Raw genomic sequence first — 23921 nt, 5'->3', positions numbered from 1 at the left:
ATGGTGCCTGGCGCGTTGTATAACTCAGGCTGTAGATAGGGCCTGAAGCTAAATGGTATGTGGAGTCACTTGGGAAGGGGGTTTGGATCATTACAGAGGAAGGACAAGGCAATAGCGTGGGTTATGATACAGAAAATGATAACCAGTGTGTGACGTGAAGGAACTGTGCGTATAAACATTAGGATGCTCCAGTAAATAAGGCCAGAGTCAGGAAAGTGTTAAAAAGACTTCTGTGGAGAGAGGGTTGAACAAGCATTTCAAGTCAGGATAACCCTTTCTTCATCTATTAGCAGCATGAAGTGCACATCAGTGAGGTAAATTACAGTTTGCTCTAATAATTCGCTTTAACCTCATCCTTCAATGAACATTCTTCACTCTGCAACTCTTTTTCTTTCCAGCAATAACAAATCTTTCTATCTCCTACAAACCCCTGCTTCACTGCCAGAACACATTTCCTTCTCCAGCTCTCTCCCTCTGCCAAGACTGCTGTTAGCCATGATGCCCACAAACAGTGGCGGGGAGTCAGGGGTGATTATACAGGCCTACTCATTGGAAAGATGGCAGCTATCCCCAGGTATCCACGTTAACAGTTCTTAGTTGCCTCCAGGAAGGAAGCTTTTGTTTCAACCTTTGCTCAGTGGGAGTATTACAGTTGCTAAGGTTGTGGGTTGTACCCTGCCTTCCCAACTGGCACTTCAGCAACCCTTTAGCAAGCAATGTTAGCACACCTACCTCACAGCTTCAGGGACCTGGGTTCAATTCCTGGTTTGGGTTAGTGAGCCCTGTTTTACCATTTTGATTCTAAGTGCTGGGTGGATGTGAAATTGGGAGTGTTTCAGATCTGACTTTTAGACCTGTTCTAAGGCGCTCCCCCATACACACTCTGCCTGAAAAAAATATCAGCGGGTCTGAACTGCGCTACACAAGCCAGTGGGCGGGGTTTAACGCACCAGCAACCCTGCTGCTCCAATCGGTACCTCCAACTGCGCACGCGCAAAAGTAAATGATAGAATGCCGCTCCTCTGCCATATCCCTCCCAGGCTGGATAATGCCTCCCCCTGACCCTCGCAGGCATTGCCCCATTCCCCAACATTACTGACCCCCTTAATGACAAGGGGATTAACAGGGTGAATGTGTGTGGTTACGGGAATAGGACCTGAGTGGGATTGTAGTCAGTACAGACCCAATGGGCCGAATGGCCTCCTTCTGTACTGTGACGAGTCTCCAGCCCTGCCGCAGTCTGGAACGGCCCTCATCAAATTCACATTTCCACCCTCTGTGACTGTGGGCAACTCTCCTTCCTCATCACTGCTGACCAGTCTGCAGCCTTTGGGACAATTGGCCACAATATCCTCACTCAACACCTCATCTCCGATGCCTAGATCTGCGAGGCTATCCCTTTCGTCCTTTGTGCCAAGTCCGGACAGACAGTGACCCAAGGCCGGAATTGAACCAGGGTCCCTGGTGCTGTGAGGCAGTAGTGTTTACCACCGTGCTGCCCAGTTATGCTGACTTCCTCATCCAATTTTAGCAAAATGCCACTGGAAAAGTCTTCAGGAACCATTCAATCGGCAACCTCTACCTCCTTGTTATTCCTGAGGGTTTTCCATTCGGCAGGGTGAAGATGCTGAACATTGTCACTGAAATATACACGGGCTGTTCCATTCAAACATAACACAAATGAAGGCAATGTTTCATCTGAGGTTAAGCGCAGTAAGTACAATGAATACCTTTGTGTTCCCTGAGAGAAGCAAGGCAGAGGGGAACAATTTAAAAATCAAATGGCCGGAAGTCCTATGTTATCGAGCACAGGCAGAGTGACTGCACAGAGCAAAGCAAATCTTTTCCAGAAAGAAATTTCCTGTTGTGTCCAGCAACGAGGAGGAGGCCACCAGGCGCGCTGAGGTCTGCTCCAGCCTAACTCTGCCCCCTCCAGACAGACTCCCTGGGAGAAGCGGCCCATAAAATGCTAATGAGCCTGACCCCAGAACGATACTAATGAGCTTGATAAGGTCAGGAGCACAGCCCTGTGATGAGTAGAATTGCCACCTTGCTGCAGCTCTGGTGAGCAGGAAATAGCACTGCTACATTCTGCCAGCACTGCCGTCTCTAAGAAAGATTCAAAATCATTTTTATTGGTGCTGGTTTTCTGGGAATAGTGTATTTCCAACATATTAACGTAAATTGCCTTGGCAAATTTCAGCATTATTCTTATATTAAAAACGTTCAGTTGAAAATCAACTTGGCCACAAAGGTAGCACAGTGGTTAGCACTGCTGCCTCACAGTGCCAGGGACCCGGGTTCGATTCCCGGCTTGGGTCACTGTCTGAGTCTGCATGTTCTCCCCATGTCTGCGTGGGTTTCCTCCGGGTGCTCCAGTCTCCTCCCCCAGTTCGAAAGACCTGCTGGTTAGGTGCACTGGCCATGCTAAATTCTCCCTCAGTGTACCCGAACAGGCGCCGGAGTGTGGCGACTAGGGGATTTTCACAGTAACTTCATTAAGCCGACTTGTGACACTAATAAATAAACTAAACTAAACCTGTACACTTTTGCAAGGACACAGAAGATATGAAGATGTTCTCCACTTAATTCAGAATGCTCACGCTTTCATTCATCTTCCCCAATTTAGCAAAGTGTTTCCAGGATTGGTTTGTCATCTGTGGGAAAAAATTCCTTATTATCAGCCACGACAAACCCTCACTGATGGAGCAAGGGCAACCATCAAACTTATAAACAAGTATATCCTGGGGAGACACATCTTGGGGGGTGGCACGGTGGCACAGTGGTTAGCACTGTTGCCTCACAGTGCCAGGGATCTGGGTTCAATTCTGGCCTTGGGTAACTGTGTGGAGTTTGCACATTCTCCCCGTGCCCGCATGGGTTTCCTCCGGGTGCTCCGATTTCTTCCCACAGTCCAAAATGTGAGGATTAGATGGATTAGCCACCCTAAATTGCCCCATTGGTGTTCCAGGATGGGTAGGTTAGATGGATCAGCCATGGTAAAGATGTGGGGTTACGGGGATAGAGCAGGGAAGAGGGCCTGGGTGAGAGTCACTGTCAGAGAGTCGGTGCAGACTCAATGGCCAGAATTTTACCATCCCGCCCGCCACAGGAATCGGAGCAGGTGACAGGCAGACCATGGAAAGGTCTTTTGACCTTGGGTGGGATTTTACAGTTTCGGGACGAGCAAAGCCATAAAATTGTGCCCATTGGGCCGAATGGCCTCCTTCTGCACTGCGGGGATTCTATGATTGGCCAGACTCTCCCTCCATCAATGGGCTCCTTAAAGGCCTCAACAGGCATAAGGATGAGTGGGCCTCCCAGTATCTCTGCACCTCTACTTCCACTGGCCTGTGAACTCTGAGTAAAGTCTGGGGCTAGCAGGAAGGTGGATAGTTGCCAAAGGGCTATAAATCCAGCCCTGACTGATTGAAATAAGATCATAAGACATAGGAGCAGAATTAGGCCACTCAGCCCATCGAGTCTGCTCCGCCATTCAATCATGGCTCATATTTTTCTTACCCCCATTCTCCTTCCTTTTCCCCATAACCCCTGATCCCCTTATTGATCAAGAACCTATCCAACTCTGTCATAAAGACACACTATGACCTGGATGGAACCCTGCCATATTCTGTGCTGAAGGGATTGAGGAATTTGACATTATGACGTTGTTGTATCCCATGCTACGGGGGGACTGAACTATGTAGCGACCAGTTTGAGCGGGTATATCCAGGGGCATGTTGCTAGTCGGAGATCCTTAGACTATGGGTGGGATTCTCCGGTCGCGCTTATCTCAAAACCGGAGAATCCTGCCTGAGATCAATGGACCTTTTTATGGTCCACCCTCCCTGCCCACTACAATTCTTGTGGAGGATGGGACGGGAGAATCCCAAGCTTTAAAGCTTACCAAAATCTTGAGCTTAAAATGTTCATCATGAATAAAGTGTGAGCAAAATTATTGAGAACGCAGAAGTAAAAAATAGTTGGAAAACTTTTATTTCTATTTTCATCTGAAACTTGGAAATAAGACACTTGTTTATTTATTTTAAAGGTATTCGGCTTAAATAAAGAACTGTGTCCAATATATCCACAAATGGCAAGTAGAAACAAAATTGCTTCACAGCTTCTGAAATCAATGTAAAATCTACTGTGTTAAATATGTGTGATAAACATAAGAAATCCCACGTGCCAGGCAATAAATGATTTTTGCAAACCAAATAAATACTGAGGCCTCTGGCCAGGGTGTTTATTAGAATGCACAAGTTATTTTTGGCCAAGGAAACAGTGATTTTTCAGTTCATTAATGGATTATACTGGTTATTAAAACTTTACAAAGACGCACGAAAGTAAGTGAAATACTACACTGGGAGCAATTGATGGGTAACAAGCCTCTCGTGGGATGTTGTTTATTGCAGAGTTTAGTTATTTAACAAAGTACTACTATGTAATTGAAATCATGCTTTGGGACCGTACAGCATTCTCTATCTGTGCTTGGGATGACACTCATTGAGTCACGGAAGCACCACAATGCAGAAGGAGGCCATTCAGCCCATCGAGCCTGCACTGACCATAATCCCACCCAGACCCTATTCCCGTAACCCCTCATAGTTACCCTGCTAATCCCTTGACATTAAGGCATGCAATTTAACATGGCCAATCAACCGAGCCTGCACATCTTTAGAATGTGGGAGGAAACTGGAGCACCTGGAGGAAACCCACGCAGACACGGGGAGAACGTGATGACTCCGCACAGACAGTACCCTGAGGCTGGGGTTAAAGGATAGACCTAGGTAGGATGCTCTGTTAAATAGTCAGTGCAGACTTGATGGGTCAAGTGTCCTCGTTCTGCACTACAGGGATTCTATGATTCTATAAACAAATAAGTGGCTGGGCCAGTTTTCTGAGGGTGGCTAAATGCCAACCACATTAATATGGGTCTCAAGTCACATAATAGGCCAGGTCAGGTAAGGACGGCAGATTTCCCTTTCTGAAAGCCATTAGTGAAGCAGTTGAATTTTTACAACAATGCAATAATTTCCCGGTCACTGTTTCTGATGCTAACTTTTAATTTCACATTCAATTAACTGAATTTAAATGTCTCAGCTGTCATGATAGAATCTGAGCTCATGCTGTCTGGGTCATTTGCCTTGGATTACTTGTCCAGTAACCACAAGGCTACCTATGGTATAAGAGTCATGTACATATAGAGTTAATGTGAGTACAGTACCACCTACACAGTGATGTAAAAAGGGCATATGACCCCCACCTAGGGGTCAGTTGTGGTTGGCATTTAGCCACCCTCAGAGATGTGTGTACCAGCCAGCACGGAGACTGCCCTGGCCTTGGACCCTTCACTGCATATTTGTAAACAGTTCTAAGAATCAATAAAGATTTACAGTTAATTACATATGTCTACAACGACTCCTTTCAAACCACTAATCTATAACCAGCATCTTACAACACTATCCTCCCCCCTTGTATGGGCAGAGACACATGGAAGAAAATATTGAGGCTTAAGGTAAAATAGCATAGAAAGAGGTTAATCTGGTAGCAATAAAAAGAATTGAAAAATGGTATGAAAGAGCAGAGCTGAAGAGCTGCAAGATTAATTAGGGAGGTGGTGGTGTGGGGTATAGCCAATGAACTAGTGACCTAGGGTAATGCTCTGGGGGCTCAGGTTCGAATCCCACCATGGCAGATGGTTAAATTTGAATTCAATAAAAATCTGGAATTAAAAGTCTAACAATTGCCGATTGTCAGAAGAAAAACTATCTGGTTCATTAATGTCCCCTTAGGAAAGGAAATCTGCCAACCTTACCTGGTCTGACCTACATGTGACTCCAGGCCCACAGCAATGTGGTTGACTCTTAAATGCCCCCTGAAAATGACCCGGCAAACCACACGGGCAATTAAGGATGGGCAATAAATGCTGTACCAGCCAGCGACGCCCACAGTCCTTGAATGAATAAAACAAATGAGAATCGTGTGATGGAGGAGAAATAATTGGGTGGAGAATGCAAAGGAGATGTAACAGGAGATGAAAGAGATTCGAGTAGAAACAGAGGCACTTGGGCTGGAATTGAGATGTGTGTGTCTGACTGCAGAGTGGAGAATGGGTTCAACAGTGACAAGTGGTGGATCCCCATTTCTAATCACCCCTGGAAATTCAGTGATCATCTTAGTGGTCTAGGCAACCTCAATTCTCAGTTATCACAATGTAGATCTCCCCGAGAGATACGTATCTGGAGTGCTGAGGTGATTGAAATGTATAAATAAGAAACCTTTAGCTCCTGAAAGACACTTCTCTGAAACAGAATTTTTGAGTCATCCAGGCTCAAGACATTGATTCCATTCTCTCTCCACAGAATCAGTCAGACCTGCTGAGATTTTCCAGTAGTTTCTGTTTTTGTTTCAGATTCCAGCATTCACAGTATTTTGCCTTTATTGAAGTCACTGGTTAATTGGTTGAGTCTGCAGCTGGGCTTGGAGGAGTGCCTTTGGCTTCTGTGGTGAAAATGATTTTATGGGAATGATCTGGAATGCGTGTATTTCTTTTCGTTGCAGCTTTAGTGTTTTGCCTCTGTAAGGCTGTTTGTTTATGGACACTGTTCTGGGTTTGCCCACTGGCACTGAAGGAAGAGGAGGAGGACCCAGCTGTAGGAATGTACCTGCAGCTCCAGACACAAGGAGCAACTGGAGCCTAGCAGGATGCATACACGTCAATACCCCTGACTCTCAATCCTGGCCTCAATCTCTATGCTTCAGGATCTGTAATGAGTGACGCTGAGGATTATCTACGAATTTACAGTGCAAGTTTATAGGTGCACTCTTCAGCTAAGGAATAATACCTTCACCTCCTCTCAGGAGGTTTCTAAGCAACATGATAGTGCTGGTGCCCAGAGAATTATCAAAGAAAAAGAACAAAAAACAAAGAAAATTACAGCACAGGAACAGACCCTTCAGCCCTCCAAGCCTGCACTGACCATGCCGCCCAACTGAACTAAAACACTCTACCCTTCTGGGGACCATATCCCTCTATTCCCATCCTATTCATGCATTTGTCAAATCGCTCCTTAGAAGTCACTACTGTATCCGCTTCCACTACCTCCCCCCAGCCACGAGTTCCAGGCACCCACTACTCTCTGTGTAAAAAATCTGCCTTGTACATTTCTTTTAAACCTTGCCCCTCGCACCATAAACCTATGCCCTTTAGTAATTGAATCTTCCACCCTGGGAAAAAGCTTCTGACTACCCACTCTGTCCATTCCTCTCATAATCTTGTAGGCTTCTATCCTCAACCTCCGTCACTCCAGTGAGAACAAACCAAGTTTCTCCAACCTCTCCTCATAGCTAATGCCTTCCATACCAAGCAACAACCTGGTAAATCTTTTCTGTACCCTCTCCAAAATCTCCACATCCTTCTGGTAGTGTGGCGACCAAAATTGAACGCTATATTCCAAGTGCGGCCTAAGGTTCTATAAAGCTTCTATAAAACATGACTTGTCAATTTTTAAACTCAATGTCCCAGCCGATGAAGGCAAGCATGCCGTATGCCTTCTTGACCACCTTCTCCACCTGCATTGCCACTTTCAGTGACCTGTGTACCTGTACACCCAGATCCCTATCAATACTCTTAAGGGTTCTGCCATTTACTGTATATCAGTTGGTTCTTTCATGGGATGTGGGTGTCACTGGCTGGGCCAGCATTTGTTGCCCATCTCTGATACTCCTTGAACTGAGTGGCTTGCTAGCCCATTTCAGAGGACAGTTAAGAGTCAACCATGTAGTGGTGAGCGTAGCTGCCTTCCAAGCAGTTGATCCGGGTTCAATTCCTGGCCATCGCATCGATAGTTTATTAGAGGCAACACGGTGGCACAGTGGTTAGCACTGCTGCCTCACAGTGCCAGGGACCCAGATTCGATTCCCAATTTGGGTCACTGACTGTGTGGAATCTGCGCATTCTCCCTGTGTCTGTGTGGGTTTCCTCCGGGTGTTCAGGTTTCCTCCCACAGTCTGAAAGACGTGCTGGTTAGGTGCACTGGCTGTGCTAAATTCTCCCTCAGTGTACCTGAACAGGCACTGGAGTGTGGCAACTAGGGGATTTTCACAGTAACTTCATTGCAGTGTTAATGTAAGCCTTACTTATCTCTAATAAATATTCTTTCCTACTTTCGACATTGCTGTGGGTCTAGTATCACCAGACCAGGCAAGATTGGTAGATTTCGTTCCCTAAATGGCATCAGTAAACCAGAAGGGTTTTTAGAACAATTGATGATGGTTGTCATGGTCACCAATTACTGAAGCTTTTCAATTCCAGATTTATTAATTGTATTTAAATTCCACCTACTGTTGTGGTGGGATTTGAACCCTGGTGCCCAGAGCATTAACCTAGGTCTCTGGATTACTAGTCCAGTGACAATAGCACAATGCCATCATCTACCAAAGTGTCCTGTGTGTTCCAAATGGAGGCCAAGGATGATTGTCAACAGAAAGGGCATTCACTCTGACTGCATTTTCCAACCTCTGGAAGTGCCTCCCCATTGGCTGCTGGCGATATCTTTGGTCCCACCGAGGTCCATGGCATTTTGTATAACTCGCTTGCCCTGCCGCTGGGGAACTCGCCACAGGGATTCACCAGCAACTGGAAGATCCCCCCCAACCAGGAAGGACTGGAAAATCCCATCCTCTGTAAAAGGGAAGCAGGCACGTGATGAGTGGCAGTGGATAAAGCTGGTTTCCTGACAGTCGGCCAATGGCTTTGTTCAGTGTCATTTCTTAACCAGCTTTTTAAGGTTGTAAGACCATAAGATATAGGAGCAGAAATAGGCCATTTGGCCCATCGAGTCTGCTCTGCCATTCGATCATGGCTGATTAGTTTCTCAACCCTGCCCTTTCCCCATAACCTCTGATCCCCTTACCAATCAAGAAACTATCTATCTCGGTCTTAAAGGCACTCAATAACCTGGCCTCCACAGCCCCTGCGGCGATGAATTCCATAGATTCACCACTCTCTGGCTGAAGAAATTCCTCCTTACCTCAGTTTTCTTTTACTTGGAGTGACGGGGCAGATATTGGCTGCTTCAGGCCAGAGATAATCCCTTAAACCCCTGGCTCAGAACTTACATAAGGAATCCAAACACAGACAATGCTGTCTATCGCAACCAGAGACAATAGCACATGAACATTGAGCCAGGAGCTGCAGAAAGAGGTTCAAGTGTAAATGCAGATCTAAGCAAGACTAGGGTAGATGAGAATAGGAACCTTACCTTGGAAGCTCTAATCAGACCATAGAACTTTCTATACTAATGCGATTAGAGTCTCGTCTAAGCTCTTCACTCTCACAAGCTCTGCTACCTCTGCTGCACTTTCCTTTCAATCCTTTTGCGATCAGGAGCAAATAACAATCCCTGTACCAACATCTCTAGCACAGCAATGGGGAATTACGTGTTCCTTGCCCTGGTACCCCTTCACTCCATTTTTTACCACCATAAGGTAAAGCACTTCACAGCAGCCAAGGTGTGCCATATATTTAAGAATATAAGAACATAAGAAATAGGAGCAGGAGTAGGCCATCTAGCCCTTCGAGCCTGCCCCGCCATTCAATAAGATCATGGCTGATCTGTCGTGGCTCAGTTCCACATTCCCACCCTCTCCCCATAACCCTTAATCCCCTCGCTTATCAAAAACCCATCAACCCACGTCTTAAAAATATTTAGCGAGGCAGCCTCCACCACTTCAACGGGCAGAGAATTCCAGAGATTCACCACCCTTTGAGTGAAGAAGTTCCTCCTCAACTCCGTTCTAAACCGCCCCCCCTTTATCTTGAGGCTGTGTCCCCTAGTCCTACTGTCCTTTCTGAGCAGGAAGAGTCTCTCCACCTCTATCCTATCCATCCCATTCATCATCTTATACGTCTCAATGAGATCTCCCCTCATTCTTCTAAACTCTAATGAGTACAAGCCTAGTTTATTCAGCCTCTCCTCATAGCTCAACCCCCTAACTCCGGCATCAGCCTAGTAAACCTCCTCTGGACTCCCTCCAAGGCCAAAATATCCTTGCGTAAGTGCGGCGCCCAAAACTGCACACAATACTCCAGCTGCGGCCTCACCAATGCCCTATACAGCCGCAGCAAGACCTCCCTACTTTTATATTCAATCCCCCTCGCTATGAAGGCAAGCATCCCATTCGCCTTCCTGACCACCTGCTGCACCTGCAGGCTGGGTTTTTGCGACTCATGCACAAGGACCCCGAGGTCCCTCTGCACCGTCGCCTGCTGCAGTTTTTCGCCACGTAAGTAATAGTCCTTCCTACCATTCTTCCTACCAAAGTGGACCACCTCACACTTGCCAACATTAAATTCCATTTGCCTGTTCCTGGCCCATTCGCCCAGCCTATCTAGATCCTTCTGCAGACTCTCCACACCCTCCGCGCAATTTGCCGTTCCACCAATCTTGGTGTCATCAGCAAATTTCGACACCATACACTCAGTTCCCTCCTCCAGATCATCTATATAAATGGTAAATAGCTGAGGCCCCAGCACCGACCCCTGGGGCACTCCACTAGTCACCAACCGCCAATCCGAATAGCACCTATTGACCCCCACTCTCTGCCTCCTATTTGACAGCCAATCCTCTATCCACGCTAACACCCTACCCCCAACTCCATGCCCCCTTACCTTCTGCAATAACCTCTTGTGAGGTACCTTGTCAAACGCCTTCTGAAAATCAAGAAAGACCACATCGTAGAAAGATCTCCTCGTAGGCTGCCTTTAAATGGCATCACTAACACACAAATTCCTGTTCCCCCCCTTACCCAAATCGCTGTCAATCAACAACATGTGGCACATTCTTCACTGGTCACACAATTTAAACTGAGACACTTTCTCCAAGATCGCACATTACCTCTCGATGTAATCAGGTTTGTCCTCGATTTTCGGCACACTCATAGAATCATAGAATCCTGCTGTGCAAAAGGAAGCCATTTGGCCCATCGAGTCTAGACCGATCACCATCCCACCCAGGCCCTATCCCCATAACCCCATGCATTTACCTTAGCTAGTTCACGTGACACTAAGCGGCAATGTAGCATGGCCAATCAAGTTGTCCACACATCTTTGGACTGTAGGAGCAAACTAGAGCACCCAAAGGAAACCCATGCAGACATGGGGAGAATGTGCAAACTCCACACAGACAGTGACCCAAGCCGGGAATCGAACCTGACTCCCTGGTGCTGTGAGGCAGCAGTGCTAACCACTGTGCCACCCTTGTATTTATGATAATTGTGGAAAACAATGAGTAATTTTCAGCTTTTATTGCAGTTAAAGCTGTGCTGTGGATGTCATATGAAATCTGAAAATGCAATTGATACTTTACTGGTATTTCACTACATAAGTGGTGTTAAAATATATACCGTACTTACCATCTTGAATAAATGCTTCCATCTTTTCTTTGAAAGGCTGGAGTTCCTGCTCTGATGACCGCTGGCAAACAAGCCTTATTTCTTTCTCGCATGCTGAAAAATGCATAAATCATCAAGGAACTATTAGTTTTCAAAACAAAATCTTCTGTCAAGGTTACAGCATTTCATTTAAATCTCATGAACAATTACCAAATTCTGTCCAGAGAGAGGCCAGAAAACTATCAAGCTTGTGGCCAAATTAAGCAAAAGCCAAGTCGCATTTATAAACGGTTTCTGTGCTAACATTTTGAAATTGTTATGCTTTTATTTATACTGATTACTTCAATAACTACAGCGATACAAAAAAAAAATCATGTTGCTTTAATTTTAGCACTGATTATGCTTGCAAACACATTTTGATTTGATTTATTACTTTCACATGTATTGGGATACAGTGAAAAGTATTGTTTCTTACGCATTATACAGACGAAGCTTAGAGTACATAGAATCCTACAGCACAGAAGGAGGCCATTCAGTCTACACGAACTACAATCCTATCCAGGCTCTAACTCCACAACCCCATACATAGGGGAGAAGGAAAGGAGAGGGTGCAGAATGTAACGTTACAATCAGGGCTAGGGTGTAGAGAAAGATTAACATATTATAAGACAGGTCCATTCAAAATTTTGATGGCAGCAGGTGTGTCACTGGACAGTCCAACATTTGTTACCTATCCAAAATGCCTTTGAGAAGGTGATGGTGAGTTGCATTTGTGAATCTCTGCAGTCCCTCGGAAGCAAACACACCCAGAATGATGTTAGAAAGGAAATTGCAATAAAAGGGAAGGAACAGTGATTTAACACCGTCAAGGTAGTGAGGAGCTTGTAGGGGAACTTGCAGTGATGGTGCTCCCATGTACCTGCTGTCTTTGTCCTTCAGTTTGTTTATTTATTAATTAAAAGTAGATTTGCATTAACACTGCAATGAAGTTACTGTGAGGATCTCCTAGTTGCCATACCCTGGTGCCTGTTTGGGTTCACTGAGGGAGAATTTAGCACCGTCAATGCACCTAACCAGCACGTCTTTTGGACTATGGAGGGAAAGCAGAGCACACAGAGACAACCCATGCAGACACGGGGAGAACGTGCAGACTTTGCACAGACAGTGACCCAAAGCTGGAATTGAACCTGGGTCCCTGGAGGCAGCAGTGCTAATTCTGAGCAAAGTGATCATGCATTCATGCTGCTTTATCAAAACTATTTACAAACCTGATGTGGCAAATGACAGCGCTAAATGACCTCTTGGTACTGACAATAAGTAATGGAAACACTTCAACATGATGTGTGAGGCGATGTTGCCAGCGTATTTATCAGGTTTTTGCATTCTTACAAAATGTGACTGGCGATTCTTACTTTGTCTGGCTTGGCAAGGCCATTAATCTTCCGTAGTTGAGTCCACATGAGTTTGAGATTAGGGAGTTTGCATCAATTTTGCTTTCCACCTGACTGATGTCTTCCAACTCTCTGTTCTTCTCTGCTTCCACATCTGCTTTATTAAGGAGAGGGCGGTGTTTGGCTCCACAGTATTCCTGTCAGTCTTTCACATACTGTACGACGCATGTATTTTTTATCGTTACCAGCGAGAAGTTTTCTGGTAATATTCTTTCCTTAAGGAGAAGGGCTGGACTGACTGACTGCCCCTGGCATCAATGAATCATTTGAACAAGTGAGGCATGAAGGAGCCCCAGTGGAACTGATCTCAATGGGCATCACAGCTGTCACTCCAGTGACTAGTATCAGACTGTCACAGAAGTAGAGATTATTTTGTTAAACGACAGTTATCTCAATTCGAGGACATTGCTGTGGGTATTACTCAGGACAGCTTCCTAGGCTGAACTATCTTCCACTGCTTCTTTCATCACCATCCCTGCATCGTAAGGTCAAAATGTTTACTGCTAATTCCTGGGTGTACAGCCACATTTCAGAAATGAAGTAGCTCATTTTTGCATGCCGCAAAGCTGGGGCAGATAAGAGATAAGTAGCATTTCTGCTACACATCCCACAGAGTCATGGAGCTCTACATCCCAGTGAGAGGCTCTTCGGCCCATCATATGCTTGGCAATGGCCATTTCCAACAAAAGAGAACCTGATCATCTCCACTGGAGATTCAATGGCATTTCCATTCCCTAATACCAACACCTTGGAGGTCACCATTTCACAGAACTGGATAAGCAACACAAATACTCTATGTAATAATGTGGTGCATTCTGTTACTTTTTCTTTTGCCAGAAGCTGGGTAACCAGCAGCAGGTGACTCACTTCCTGAATTCCCGAACTCAATAGAATCACAGACTCGCTACAGTGCAGAAGGAGGCCATTAGGCCCATCGAGTCTGTGCTGACTCTCTAAAACAGCACATTAGCCAGATCCATCCACTCACCCTATTCCTGTAACCCCATGCATTTACTATGGCTAATCTACCTAACCTACACGTCTCAAGGCAATTTAGCATGGCCAATCTACCTAACCTATAAATCATACTAGTACCAGCACACGGTGGCACAGTGGTTAGCACTGCTGCCTCACAACACCAGGGACCCAGGTTTGATTGCTGGCTTGGGTCACTGTCTATGTGGAGGTTGCACATTCTCCACGTCTGCGTGTGTTTTCCCTCACAGTCCGGAAGACATGCTAGTTAGGTACATTGGCCGTGCTAAATTCTCCCTCAGTGTACCTGAATAAAGTGAAGTCCATGAGGCGTCATGTTTGTACAGCTCCTGTCCATTGCAGTTTCAATTTGGAACCTGAGTTTTCCCAACTATGCAGAACCTCAATCCGCTGGGTGTTGCCCTCGCTGGGGCTAGTCTGAATAACGTGCATCAGCTCCGAGCAGTAAAAGACCTGCAAAAGCCCCTTTTTCCCCTTTATTCATTCTCAGGCTATGGGCATCAGTGACAAAGCCAACATTTATTGCCTTCTCTACATTCTCTAATCTCCCTCGAAAAGATAGTGATGATTATTCTTCTTGGAGTTTGGGTGGCACAGCGGTTAGCATTATTGCCTCATACCACCAAGGACCTGGGTTTGACTCCCGGCGAGGGTCACTGTCTGTGTGGAGTCTACATGTTCTCGCCGTGTCTGCATAGCTTCTCTCCGGGCGCTCCGGTTTCCTCCCACACTTCAAATATGTGCGGGTTAGGTGGATTGGCCAGGCTAAATTGCCAACTTCAGGAGATTAGCAGGGTAGAATCCCTACTATGTAGAAGAGGCCATTCGGTCCATCGAGCCTGCACCAACAACAATCCCACACAGGCCCTATTCCCTTAATTCTAGCGTGTGCTCTGGTTTCATCCCACAATCCCAAAGACATGATGGTTAGTTGCATTGGCCATGCTAAATTTTCCCTCAGTGTACCCGAGCAGGCACCTGAGTGTGGTGACTCGGGGATTTTCACAGTAATTCCATTGCAGTGTTAATGTAAGCCTACTTGATATAAAGTTTTGTCAGAATTTAACTGGTGCTAACTTTGTATTGGATGCAATGTGACCAATGGGAAGAAGATGTAAAGGTCAGCTGGCCCAGCAAACCATGGAACCAATCACAGAGTGACGTAATAGTCAGCTGACCAGCTGATTCACTATAAATGAGGAACTATGTAAAATTGTGGGAAGCTTGGAGTGGCCCAGGGCAAGGCCCCAAGTTTGGAATAATGATGTTTCTTTATTAAACCCTTTCTTTGATGTATAAGTTGAAGTAAGTTTTATTGTATTTTCATTAACTGCATTTTGAAGAGTTCCTTCTGAGGAAACAAGTTCTACCAGATGATGGTTACCCTACCCTTTGGTAGAAGATTATTAATTAACACTTCTGCATTGCACAATATTAGATTTAAAATAGTTAATTCTGTAAGTGATTCCCCAACATCATCATTGAGAAAATTGTCTTCCATCCTCCACACAATTATTGGAAATTTGGGGTGCCCAGTCTAAAGTAAGATTAAAATCTCCATTGATTACTGTCTATCTTTATGACATGGGCCTCCCATTTCCTGAGTTACTGTGCCCTACACTACAACTATAATTGGGAAACCTATACACAATGTTTTGTGTCTCCCTGCTTCTGTGCAGTTCCTGGTTCAAGTCTCACTCCAGGGCCGGAATTCTCCAGCCTTTCACGCCAGTGGGATTCTCCGGTCCTGCCGGCAGCGCGCCCCCACCCATGGGTTTCCCGTCGGCATGGGGTGACATGAATGGGAATTCCCATTGAAAGCGGCGGGACCAGAGAATCCCACTGCTAGCAAACAATGTGCCACCTCCCGCCATCGAGAGACACACGGCTGGGAGGCTGGAGAATCTCACCCCAGGACCTGACGGCCGTATAAAGTTTCAAAGGTTGCGAATTAGGAGAAAAACGTGTGAAAATATAAAACAAAATAATGCTGCTTCTTAATTTGCTGAACCACGGTGTATTTTTGTGCTCTCACAGTACCTTCCTGAACTCCTGTACTTATGTTTACCCTAACACTGCTTTCCTTTAGAGCTCTGACATTTACCTTGCTGTTTTAACCCTTTCCTGTATATTCCTTACCCACTTTAGCAAGTTGAAGCCCTGTCTACTGCTTCAGTTATTCATTCCACCTATCCTCCTGTCACAGGCCAGTTTAAGTGGAGCCGGTCCTAAAAGAACAGCTCCCTCAAATTTTATTTGATTTGCTTTATTATTATCATCACATGTATTGGAATACAGTGCAAACCATTGTTTCTTGCATGCTTTATAGACAAAGCATACCGTTCATAGGGTACATAGTGGAGAAAGAAAGGAGAGAGTGCAGAATGTAGTGTTACAGACTTAGCTAAGATGTAGAGAAAGATCAACTTAATGCAAGGTAGATCCATTCAAAAGTCTGATGGCAGCAGGGAAGAAGTTGTTCTTGAGTTGGTTGATACATGACTTCAGACTTTTGTATCTTTTATTTGACGGAAGAAGGTGGAAGAGAGTATGTCCAGGGCGAGGAGGGTCCTTCATTGTGCTGGCTGCTTTTCCTAGGCAGCAGTAAGTGTGGACGGACTCAACGGATGGTCGGTTAGTTTGCGTGTTGGACTGGGCTTCATTCACGACCCTTTATCCCTGTGCTAATTGGAGTAGAGTTCGGCCAGGTAACAATCCAGAGATTACATCCTGAGATTCTGCTCTTTCATTCTGATTCCTCAGACTCTCTTGGCAGTACAGCGTTCCTATTTCGAGCACTGTTGTTTGTTCCTACGTGGACCACAACAACCTGTCCTGGACCCTTCATGTTGACGCTATATTTAAGAAAGTCCAGCAATGCCTCTACTTTCTCAGAAGACTAATGAAATTTGGCATGTCCACTATGCCTCTCATGAACTTTTAAAGATGCACCATGGAAAGCATTATATCACAGGTTAGTAGGGCTCCTGCTCTGCCCAAGACCATAAGAAACTACAAAAGGTCGTGAGTGTAGCCCAATTCATCACACAAACCAGCCTCCCATCCATTGGCTCTGTCTATGCTTCCCGCTGCCTCGGCAAAGCAGTCAGCATAATTAAGGACCCCACCCACCCCGAACATTCTCTATTCCACCTTCTTCTGTCAGGAAAAATCTGAGGTCATGTACCTACCGACTCAAGAACAGCTTTTTCCCTGCTGCCATCAGACTGTTGAATAGACCTACTTCACACGAAGTTGATCTTTCTCTACACACTAGCTATAACTGTAACACTACCTTCTGCACTCTCCTTTCCTTCTCTATGAACAAAATGCTTTGTCTATGTAGACCGCAAGAAACAGTACTTTTCACTGTATGTTAATACATGTGACAATAATAAATCAAATCAAAATCAGACTGGATCCTCCTACTTCCCACTGCAACATTCTGACTATGAAGTCTGGGGCTTAGTACATTTGTGTGCAGGCTGGGCGGCTATGTTTTTTACTGGACTCCTCGAGCTATCTGGTGAAACGCTCAATATCAAGGATTACACAACAAACTTTAATTCTTCTTCCTGATGTTGCTACAGGAGACTGGGACTATGCTCATTGGAATTCAGAAAAATGAAGAGAGATCTTATAGAAATACGCAAGGTTATGAAGGGAATAAATGAGATAGAAGCAGGGAGGTTGTTTCCACTGGCAGGAGAAACTAGAACTGGAGGGATGGTCTCAAAATAAGGGGGAGTAGATTTAGGACTGAGTTGAGGAGTAACTTCTTTACCCAAAGGGTTGTGAATCTGTGGAATTCCCTGCCCAGTGAAGCAGTTGAGGCTACCTTATTGAATGTTTTTAAGGCAAGGGTAGAGACAACTTTTGAGCAGTAAAGGAATTAAGGGTTTTGGTGTGCAGGTGGGTAAATGGAGCTGAGTCCATGAAAAGATCAGCCATGATCTTATCGAATGGTGGAACAGGCTTGAGGGGCCAGATCGCCCACTCCTGCTCCTAGTCCCTATGATCTTTGCAATCAGAAATCTCTCCAAAAACTGTCGCCAGCTATCGGCAGTGGAAAACAATTCTGAAAGTCCCGGCTGATCAGGATCAGAACGATAACTGTTCCATGACTGTATAAATTTTGAATGAAACTTTTGTGCACACATTAAACAATGACTGATCGGAACTGTTATAAGTAACACAGGACGCCACACTCTTAGAATTGACAGAAATCCTAATCCTTAGGCCTTGCAACAAACAGTAAAATTGTGATCGAATCTGAACCACATTACCCTTAGTAATTAAATACACATTCAGACAGACATCAAACACTAATTTGATAAGGGATTATCTATGATGTCAAAGAGGTTTCTTTACGATAGGAAGCTTTGTATAAAAAATAGTAACAAAAGGAGGAATGCACACAGAACCTGGATTTAGATATAAGCAAATCTTTCATCCAAATTGTGCTTACTATAAACAAATGATTGATTTCCAAGTGTCTCACTTACATCCGAGAGTACTGATTTTTGTGTATTATTCTTTGCTCCACGAGATTTTGTTTGGGAGATCTTTAACATTTCCACATCAGATTTACTTGCATTCATCAATTTAACAGGCGCCAGTTCAGCTGTTATCAAACTGAGAGAAGTGAAATTTTGGCAAAGCCCATTGTAAAAAAAAATCAAAGGCTACAACATGAACAACACTGTTTGGAAAATGCAGTCAATAGTTTTGAAGGGATTTTTTGGGGATTGCTGACAAAGATTTCATTCTGATTCAGATGTGATTTTCCAATGGCTGCGGGTGGGAGGGCAGGTGGGGGGGGTGGCGGTGTGCGGTGCTCACCTTCTAGATGCCAATCAGTCCCCAAAAGGTTGAAAATTGCGTCCTAGAAGTGAGTAAGCACTGCTGACGGGAAGTGTGTTGGATGCCACCAGGGCACAGTGCTTTGCATACATGCAACACACTCTAATGATTGGCAGCACAGCAGGTAGAATATGACACCAATCGATATACAATGCTGAAACCAAAAGAGAAAATGCTGGAAAATCTCAGCAGGTCTGGCAGCATCTGTAAGGAGAGAAAACAGCTGACGTTTCAAGTCCAAATGACTCTTTGTCATCATAGAATCCCTGCAGTGCAGAAGGAGGCCAATTGGCCCATCGAGTCTGCACCAGCCACAATCCCACCAACCCCTGTCCCCATAACCCCATGTATTTACCCTGCTAGTCCCCCCGATACTAAATTGCAACTTAGCATGGCCAATCAACCTAACCTGCACATCTTTGGACTGCGGAAGGAAACCAGAGCATCCAGAGGAAACCCATGCAGTCATGGGGAGAATGTTCAGACTCCACACAGACAGTGACCCAAGTCAGGGATTGAACCTGACCCTGGCGCTGTGAGGCATCAGTGCTAACCATTGTGCCACCATGTCACCCCAGGGTATAGAGTGTCACTGATGACCTGCCACCTTATCTTAAGTGGACTTCCTGCCAGGAGTCCCTGTGGCATGCCACTTGTCATCCTGTCAATTCTGTTTCCTGTGAGCTGTGTCAGTGTTACCCCCTACACTGTGAGCTTTTATTTTCTGCAATAACATTTGATGTGGCACCTTATCAAGTGTTTTTTTTTGGAAATCTAAGTACAGCACATTGACAGATTCCCCTTTATCCACAAAAGTGCCAAGGATCTGGGTTCAAACCTGGCCTCGGGTCACTGCTCATGTGGAGTTTGCACATTCTCCCCACGTCTGCGTGGGTTTCCTTTGGGTGCTCCGGTTTCCTCCCGCCCTCTCAAAATGTGTGAGTTAGGTTGATTGGTCATGCTAAGTTGTTCTTGAGTGTCAGAGAGATATGCAGGATAAATATGTGGGGTTATGGGGATAGGACCTGGGTGGGATTGTTATCAGTGCAGGCTCGATAGACTAAATGGTTTCCTTCTGCACTGTAGGAGTTCTACGAGTGTTAACTTACTTTTAGCATCCAATTTTCAACCTTTCGGGGGGCCGATTAGCACCTGAAATGTGAGCACTGACTACTACCCTCCCAGCAAGTGGAAAATCACATCTGGATCAGAATGAAATCTTTGTCAGCGATCCCCAAAAAATCTCTTCAAGACCATTGACTGCATTTTCCAAACAGTTCTCATGTTGTAGTCTTTGATTTTTTTTACAATGGGCTTTGCCAAAATTTCACTTCTCTCACTTTGATAACAGCTGAACTGGCGCCTGTTAAATTGATGAATGCAAGTAAATCTGATGTGGAAATGTTAAGGATCTCCCAAGTTAAATTTCATTGAGCAAAGAATAATACACAAAAATCAGCACTCTCGGATGTAAATGAGACGCTTGGAAATGAATCGTTTGTTTACAGAAAACACAGTTTTCAACTAATTTGGATGAAAGGTTTGCTTGTATCAAAATCAGTGCAGTGACTAAGCCTAGGTTCTGGAATAGCGTGAACCTTTCCGTCCCTCAATGTCAACAAAGAAAAGGAGATTGTCATCAACTTCAGGAAGCATAAAGAAGAACACACCCCTGTCTACATCAATGAGAACAAAATAGAAAGACTCAGGAGCTTCAAATTTTTAGGTGTCCAGATCACCAACAACCTGTCCTGGTCCCCCCATGCCAACACCATAGTTAAGAAAGCCCACCAACACCTCTACTTTCTCAGGAGACTAAGGAAATTTGGCATGTCAGCTACCACTCTCACCAACTTCTCCAGATGCACCATAGAAAGCATTCTCTCTGGTTGTATCACAGCTTGGTATGGGCTCCTGCTCTGCCCAAGACCACAAGAAACTACGAAAGGTCATGAATGTAGCCCAATCCATCACGCAAACCAGCCTTCTATTCATTGACTCTGTCTACACTTCCTGCTACCTTCGAAAAGCAGCCAACATAATTAAGGACCCCACACACCCCGGGCATATACTCTTCCACCTTCTTCCATCGGGAAAAAGATACAAAAGTCTGAGAACATGTGCCAACCAACTCAAGAACACCTTCTTCCCTGTTGCCATTGAATAGACCTGCCTCATACTAAGTTGATCTTTCTCTACACCCTAACTATGGCTGTAACGCTACATTCTGCATTCTCTCCTTTCCTTTCTATGAATGTTTTGTCTGTATAGCGCGCAAGAAACAATATTTTTCAATGTATACTAATACACGTGACAATAGTAAATCAAATCAAACTTGGCCATTTCAGTGAACTGAAATGAATTCCACTCCCTCAATGTGCAGTTGATACATGAGCACAAGCAGTGCCTCAACAAGGTGAACACCATTGTCCTGGCAATAGTCATCACTGCTTCATTTTATAGCCACCCCCTTGTGGCTGTTGCTTTGGAGCAACCGTAGTAAATCAAAGGCTGGCTGATAAGAGTCATCCACATGTGACATGGTGCATGATTCCATTCTGAACCCCACACAAAGCTACAAAGCAGGAATATAATTTACCAGAGAATGGTCACAGCACAGGAGAGAGGCGATTTGGCCGGTCTTGTCTGTACTAATCCTTTGCAAGAAAGAGCAACTCAGTCAGTAGCACTCTCCCTCTCTTTACCCCGGAATGTTTTTCTTTTCAGGTATTTATCTGATATCTCCACCCCCTCCCTGACATTCTCAGCTCTTTTGTCCACCATTGGACCAATGCTGTAAAGAGAGAATCATAGAGGACAACGTGTCTCCTGCTCATTAACGTGGAACACTTGGAGCACCTCTGGGAGACAATTATTCCCGACAGTCAAAATCCTCGATCATTCTGTGCTTGCCTTGCAGAGGAAAAGGCTGGGAATAACCAGATCCAGGGAAGCCCAATGCGGTCAAGGACACCACCATCGAAACTCACAAGTTTGCACAAAAGGGGAAGATTCTGGAAATAGATAATGCTGGAAAAACTCAGCAGGTCTGACAGCCTCTGTGGAGAGAGAAAGAGAGCTCAGGTTTTGAGTCTGCATGGTCCTTTGTCAGAGCTCTGGAGCTGATCAGCCGCCTGGGCAGGATGCTGCAATAGATAATGTGAGGGTTAACTTCAACATTACAGCTTCGAGGGCACCTCTGAACCTGTGTGCAGACAGGCTGCAAGGGAGGTCCCCAGAACCTCCTGTCCTGTTACAGAATGGCAATGTAGTTATCTCCTTAAAGACCATAAGACATAGGAGCGGAATTAGGCCATTCAGTCCATCGAGTCTGCTCCGCCATCCAATCATGGCTGATATTTTTCTTGTCGTCATTCTTCTGCCGTTTCCCCATAATAGAATGGATGTGGAGAGGATGTTTCCACTAGTAGTAAAAACTAGAACCGGGGGCACAACCTCAGGCTAAAGGGACAACCCTTTAAAACAGAGATGAGGAGGAACTTCTTCAGCCAGAGAGTGGTGGATCTGTGGAACTCTTTGCTGCAGGAGGCTGTGGAGGCCAGATCATTGAATGTCTTTAAGAGAGAGATAGATAGGCTCTTAATTAATAAGGGGATCAGGGGTTATGGGGAAAAGGCAGAAGAATGAGGATGAGAAAAAATTCAATAATGGGAAGATAAACAGTGAGGAGGACGCAAAGAGGTCCCAAAGGTTAAGTGACTGGGCAAGAACATGGCAGGTAGTGGTTAGCACTGCTGTCTCACAGCGCCAGGGACCTGGGTTCAATTCCGGCCTCAGGTGACTGTCTGTGCGGACTCTGCACCTTCTCCCCGTGTCTGTGTGGGTTTCCTCCCACATTCCAAGGGTGTGCAGGTTAGGTTGACTGGCCATACTAAATTGACCCTTTGTGTCAGAGGGATTAACAGAGTTAATGTGTGGGTTAGGGGAATAGGGACTGGGTGGGATTGTGGTCAGTGCAGACTTGATGGGCCAAATGGCCTCTTTTTGCATTGTAGGGATCCTATGATAATGTGGAGAAATGTGATATTATCCACTTTGGTGAGGTAAAACAGAAAGAGCAGAATTTATTTTAATTCCTCCTGCAGCCCGAAAGATGTGTTGGTTAGGTGCATTGGTCATGCTAAATTCTCCCGAACAGGCGCCGGAGTGTGGCGACTAGAGGATTTTCACAGTAACTTCATTGCAGTGTTAATGCAAACCTGCTAGCGACACTAGTAAATAAATCTTCTCTATGAATGGTATGCTTTGTATAGCTTGCAAGAAACAATACTTTTCACTGTATGTTAATACATGTGACATTAATAAATCAAATAAAAAAAAATCAAAATCTCTACTTAATGTTATGAGTCCGAGAGCAGCTTACAGAAGTGACAGAATAATGGGTCAGTTTAGCAAGTTCGTTAGCACAAAGAGTTGATACAGCATTAGGAAATAATTACAATTTAGGTTGAAGAATTTTATTTTGGCACCTTTGGTCAATCATTATAATGAGAAGCAAAAGTGACAAATTTGGAATCTGGTGACAATCCGCCAGCCTACTTTTAAAATAAAAATCTTTACAATCCGTATTCTTTCGCAGTTAGGCGAGTGTCTTGACTGAACTGACACACAAAGCACTCACACCACCAAACCATAAAATAAATCTTATGCACCCTGTAATAGGGGCAACACTAGTTAATATTACTTAAATTATTCACATCTGAAGCCAATGGGTCTGTCTGGATAGTTGAGCCTGATGCTTCTTGGTAGTCAGTTTCTAATCACATCTGGTTTCGCTTTAGACTTTCACTGGTATTTTGCCAACAGCCACAACCTTTTAATGGCCGCAATAAATTAAAATGACTGTAAAATGTGAAAATCGTACACTAAATGAAACTTAAATCTGGGTACAATTTAAGATTCTTTACAGAACATGACATGTATACAAATAGGTTCAATATTGCTAATTTAAGCAGCTTCAATATTACCAATTTTAAGCATTTACATTTTGCAATCTATTTCGATATTGGGTTTCGCAAAACTCTTGTCGTATTTTCAACTCAAAGCAGACAAAGTTAAATGGTTTGTTTTAAGCACATTTAACTAAAAGTTAAAGCACCTTCTCAATAAAGAGTCATTTATCTTTTTCATTTATAATTTATAGGGGAAGGTGCCTACACATAGGTCCAAGTGACACAGTAGCTGGACTTAATA

At 44.8% G+C, this 23921-nt stretch overlaps 1 protein-coding gene across 3 annotated transcripts in view; it reads right to left on the bottom strand.

The window, feature by feature from the left end:
* The window catches only part of LOC145352796 (formin-like), a 250617-nt gene that overhangs the window by 67950 nt on the left and 158746 nt on the right, over positions 1-23921 (bottom strand). For all 3 annotated transcript variants that reach the window (XM_080203148.1, XM_080203149.1, XM_080203150.1), the window contains one exon: positions 11419-11511. In XM_080203148.1, coding sequence (XP_080059274.1) covers positions 11419-11511 — 93 coding nt within the window. The remainder of the gene's footprint in view (positions 1-11418; positions 11512-23921) is intronic.

The sequence above is a fragment of the Carcharhinus amblyrhynchos genome, chromosome 14 (genome assembly GCF_965287045.1).
Source record: "Carcharhinus amblyrhynchos chromosome 14, sCarAmb.v2.hapA, whole genome shotgun sequence".
Classification (NCBI taxonomy): Eukaryota; Metazoa; Chordata; class Chondrichthyes; order Carcharhiniformes; family Carcharhinidae; genus Carcharhinus; species Carcharhinus amblyrhynchos.
Note: the sequence above shows the minus strand (reverse complement) of the source record. Positions and strands in the feature narration are given on the sequence as shown.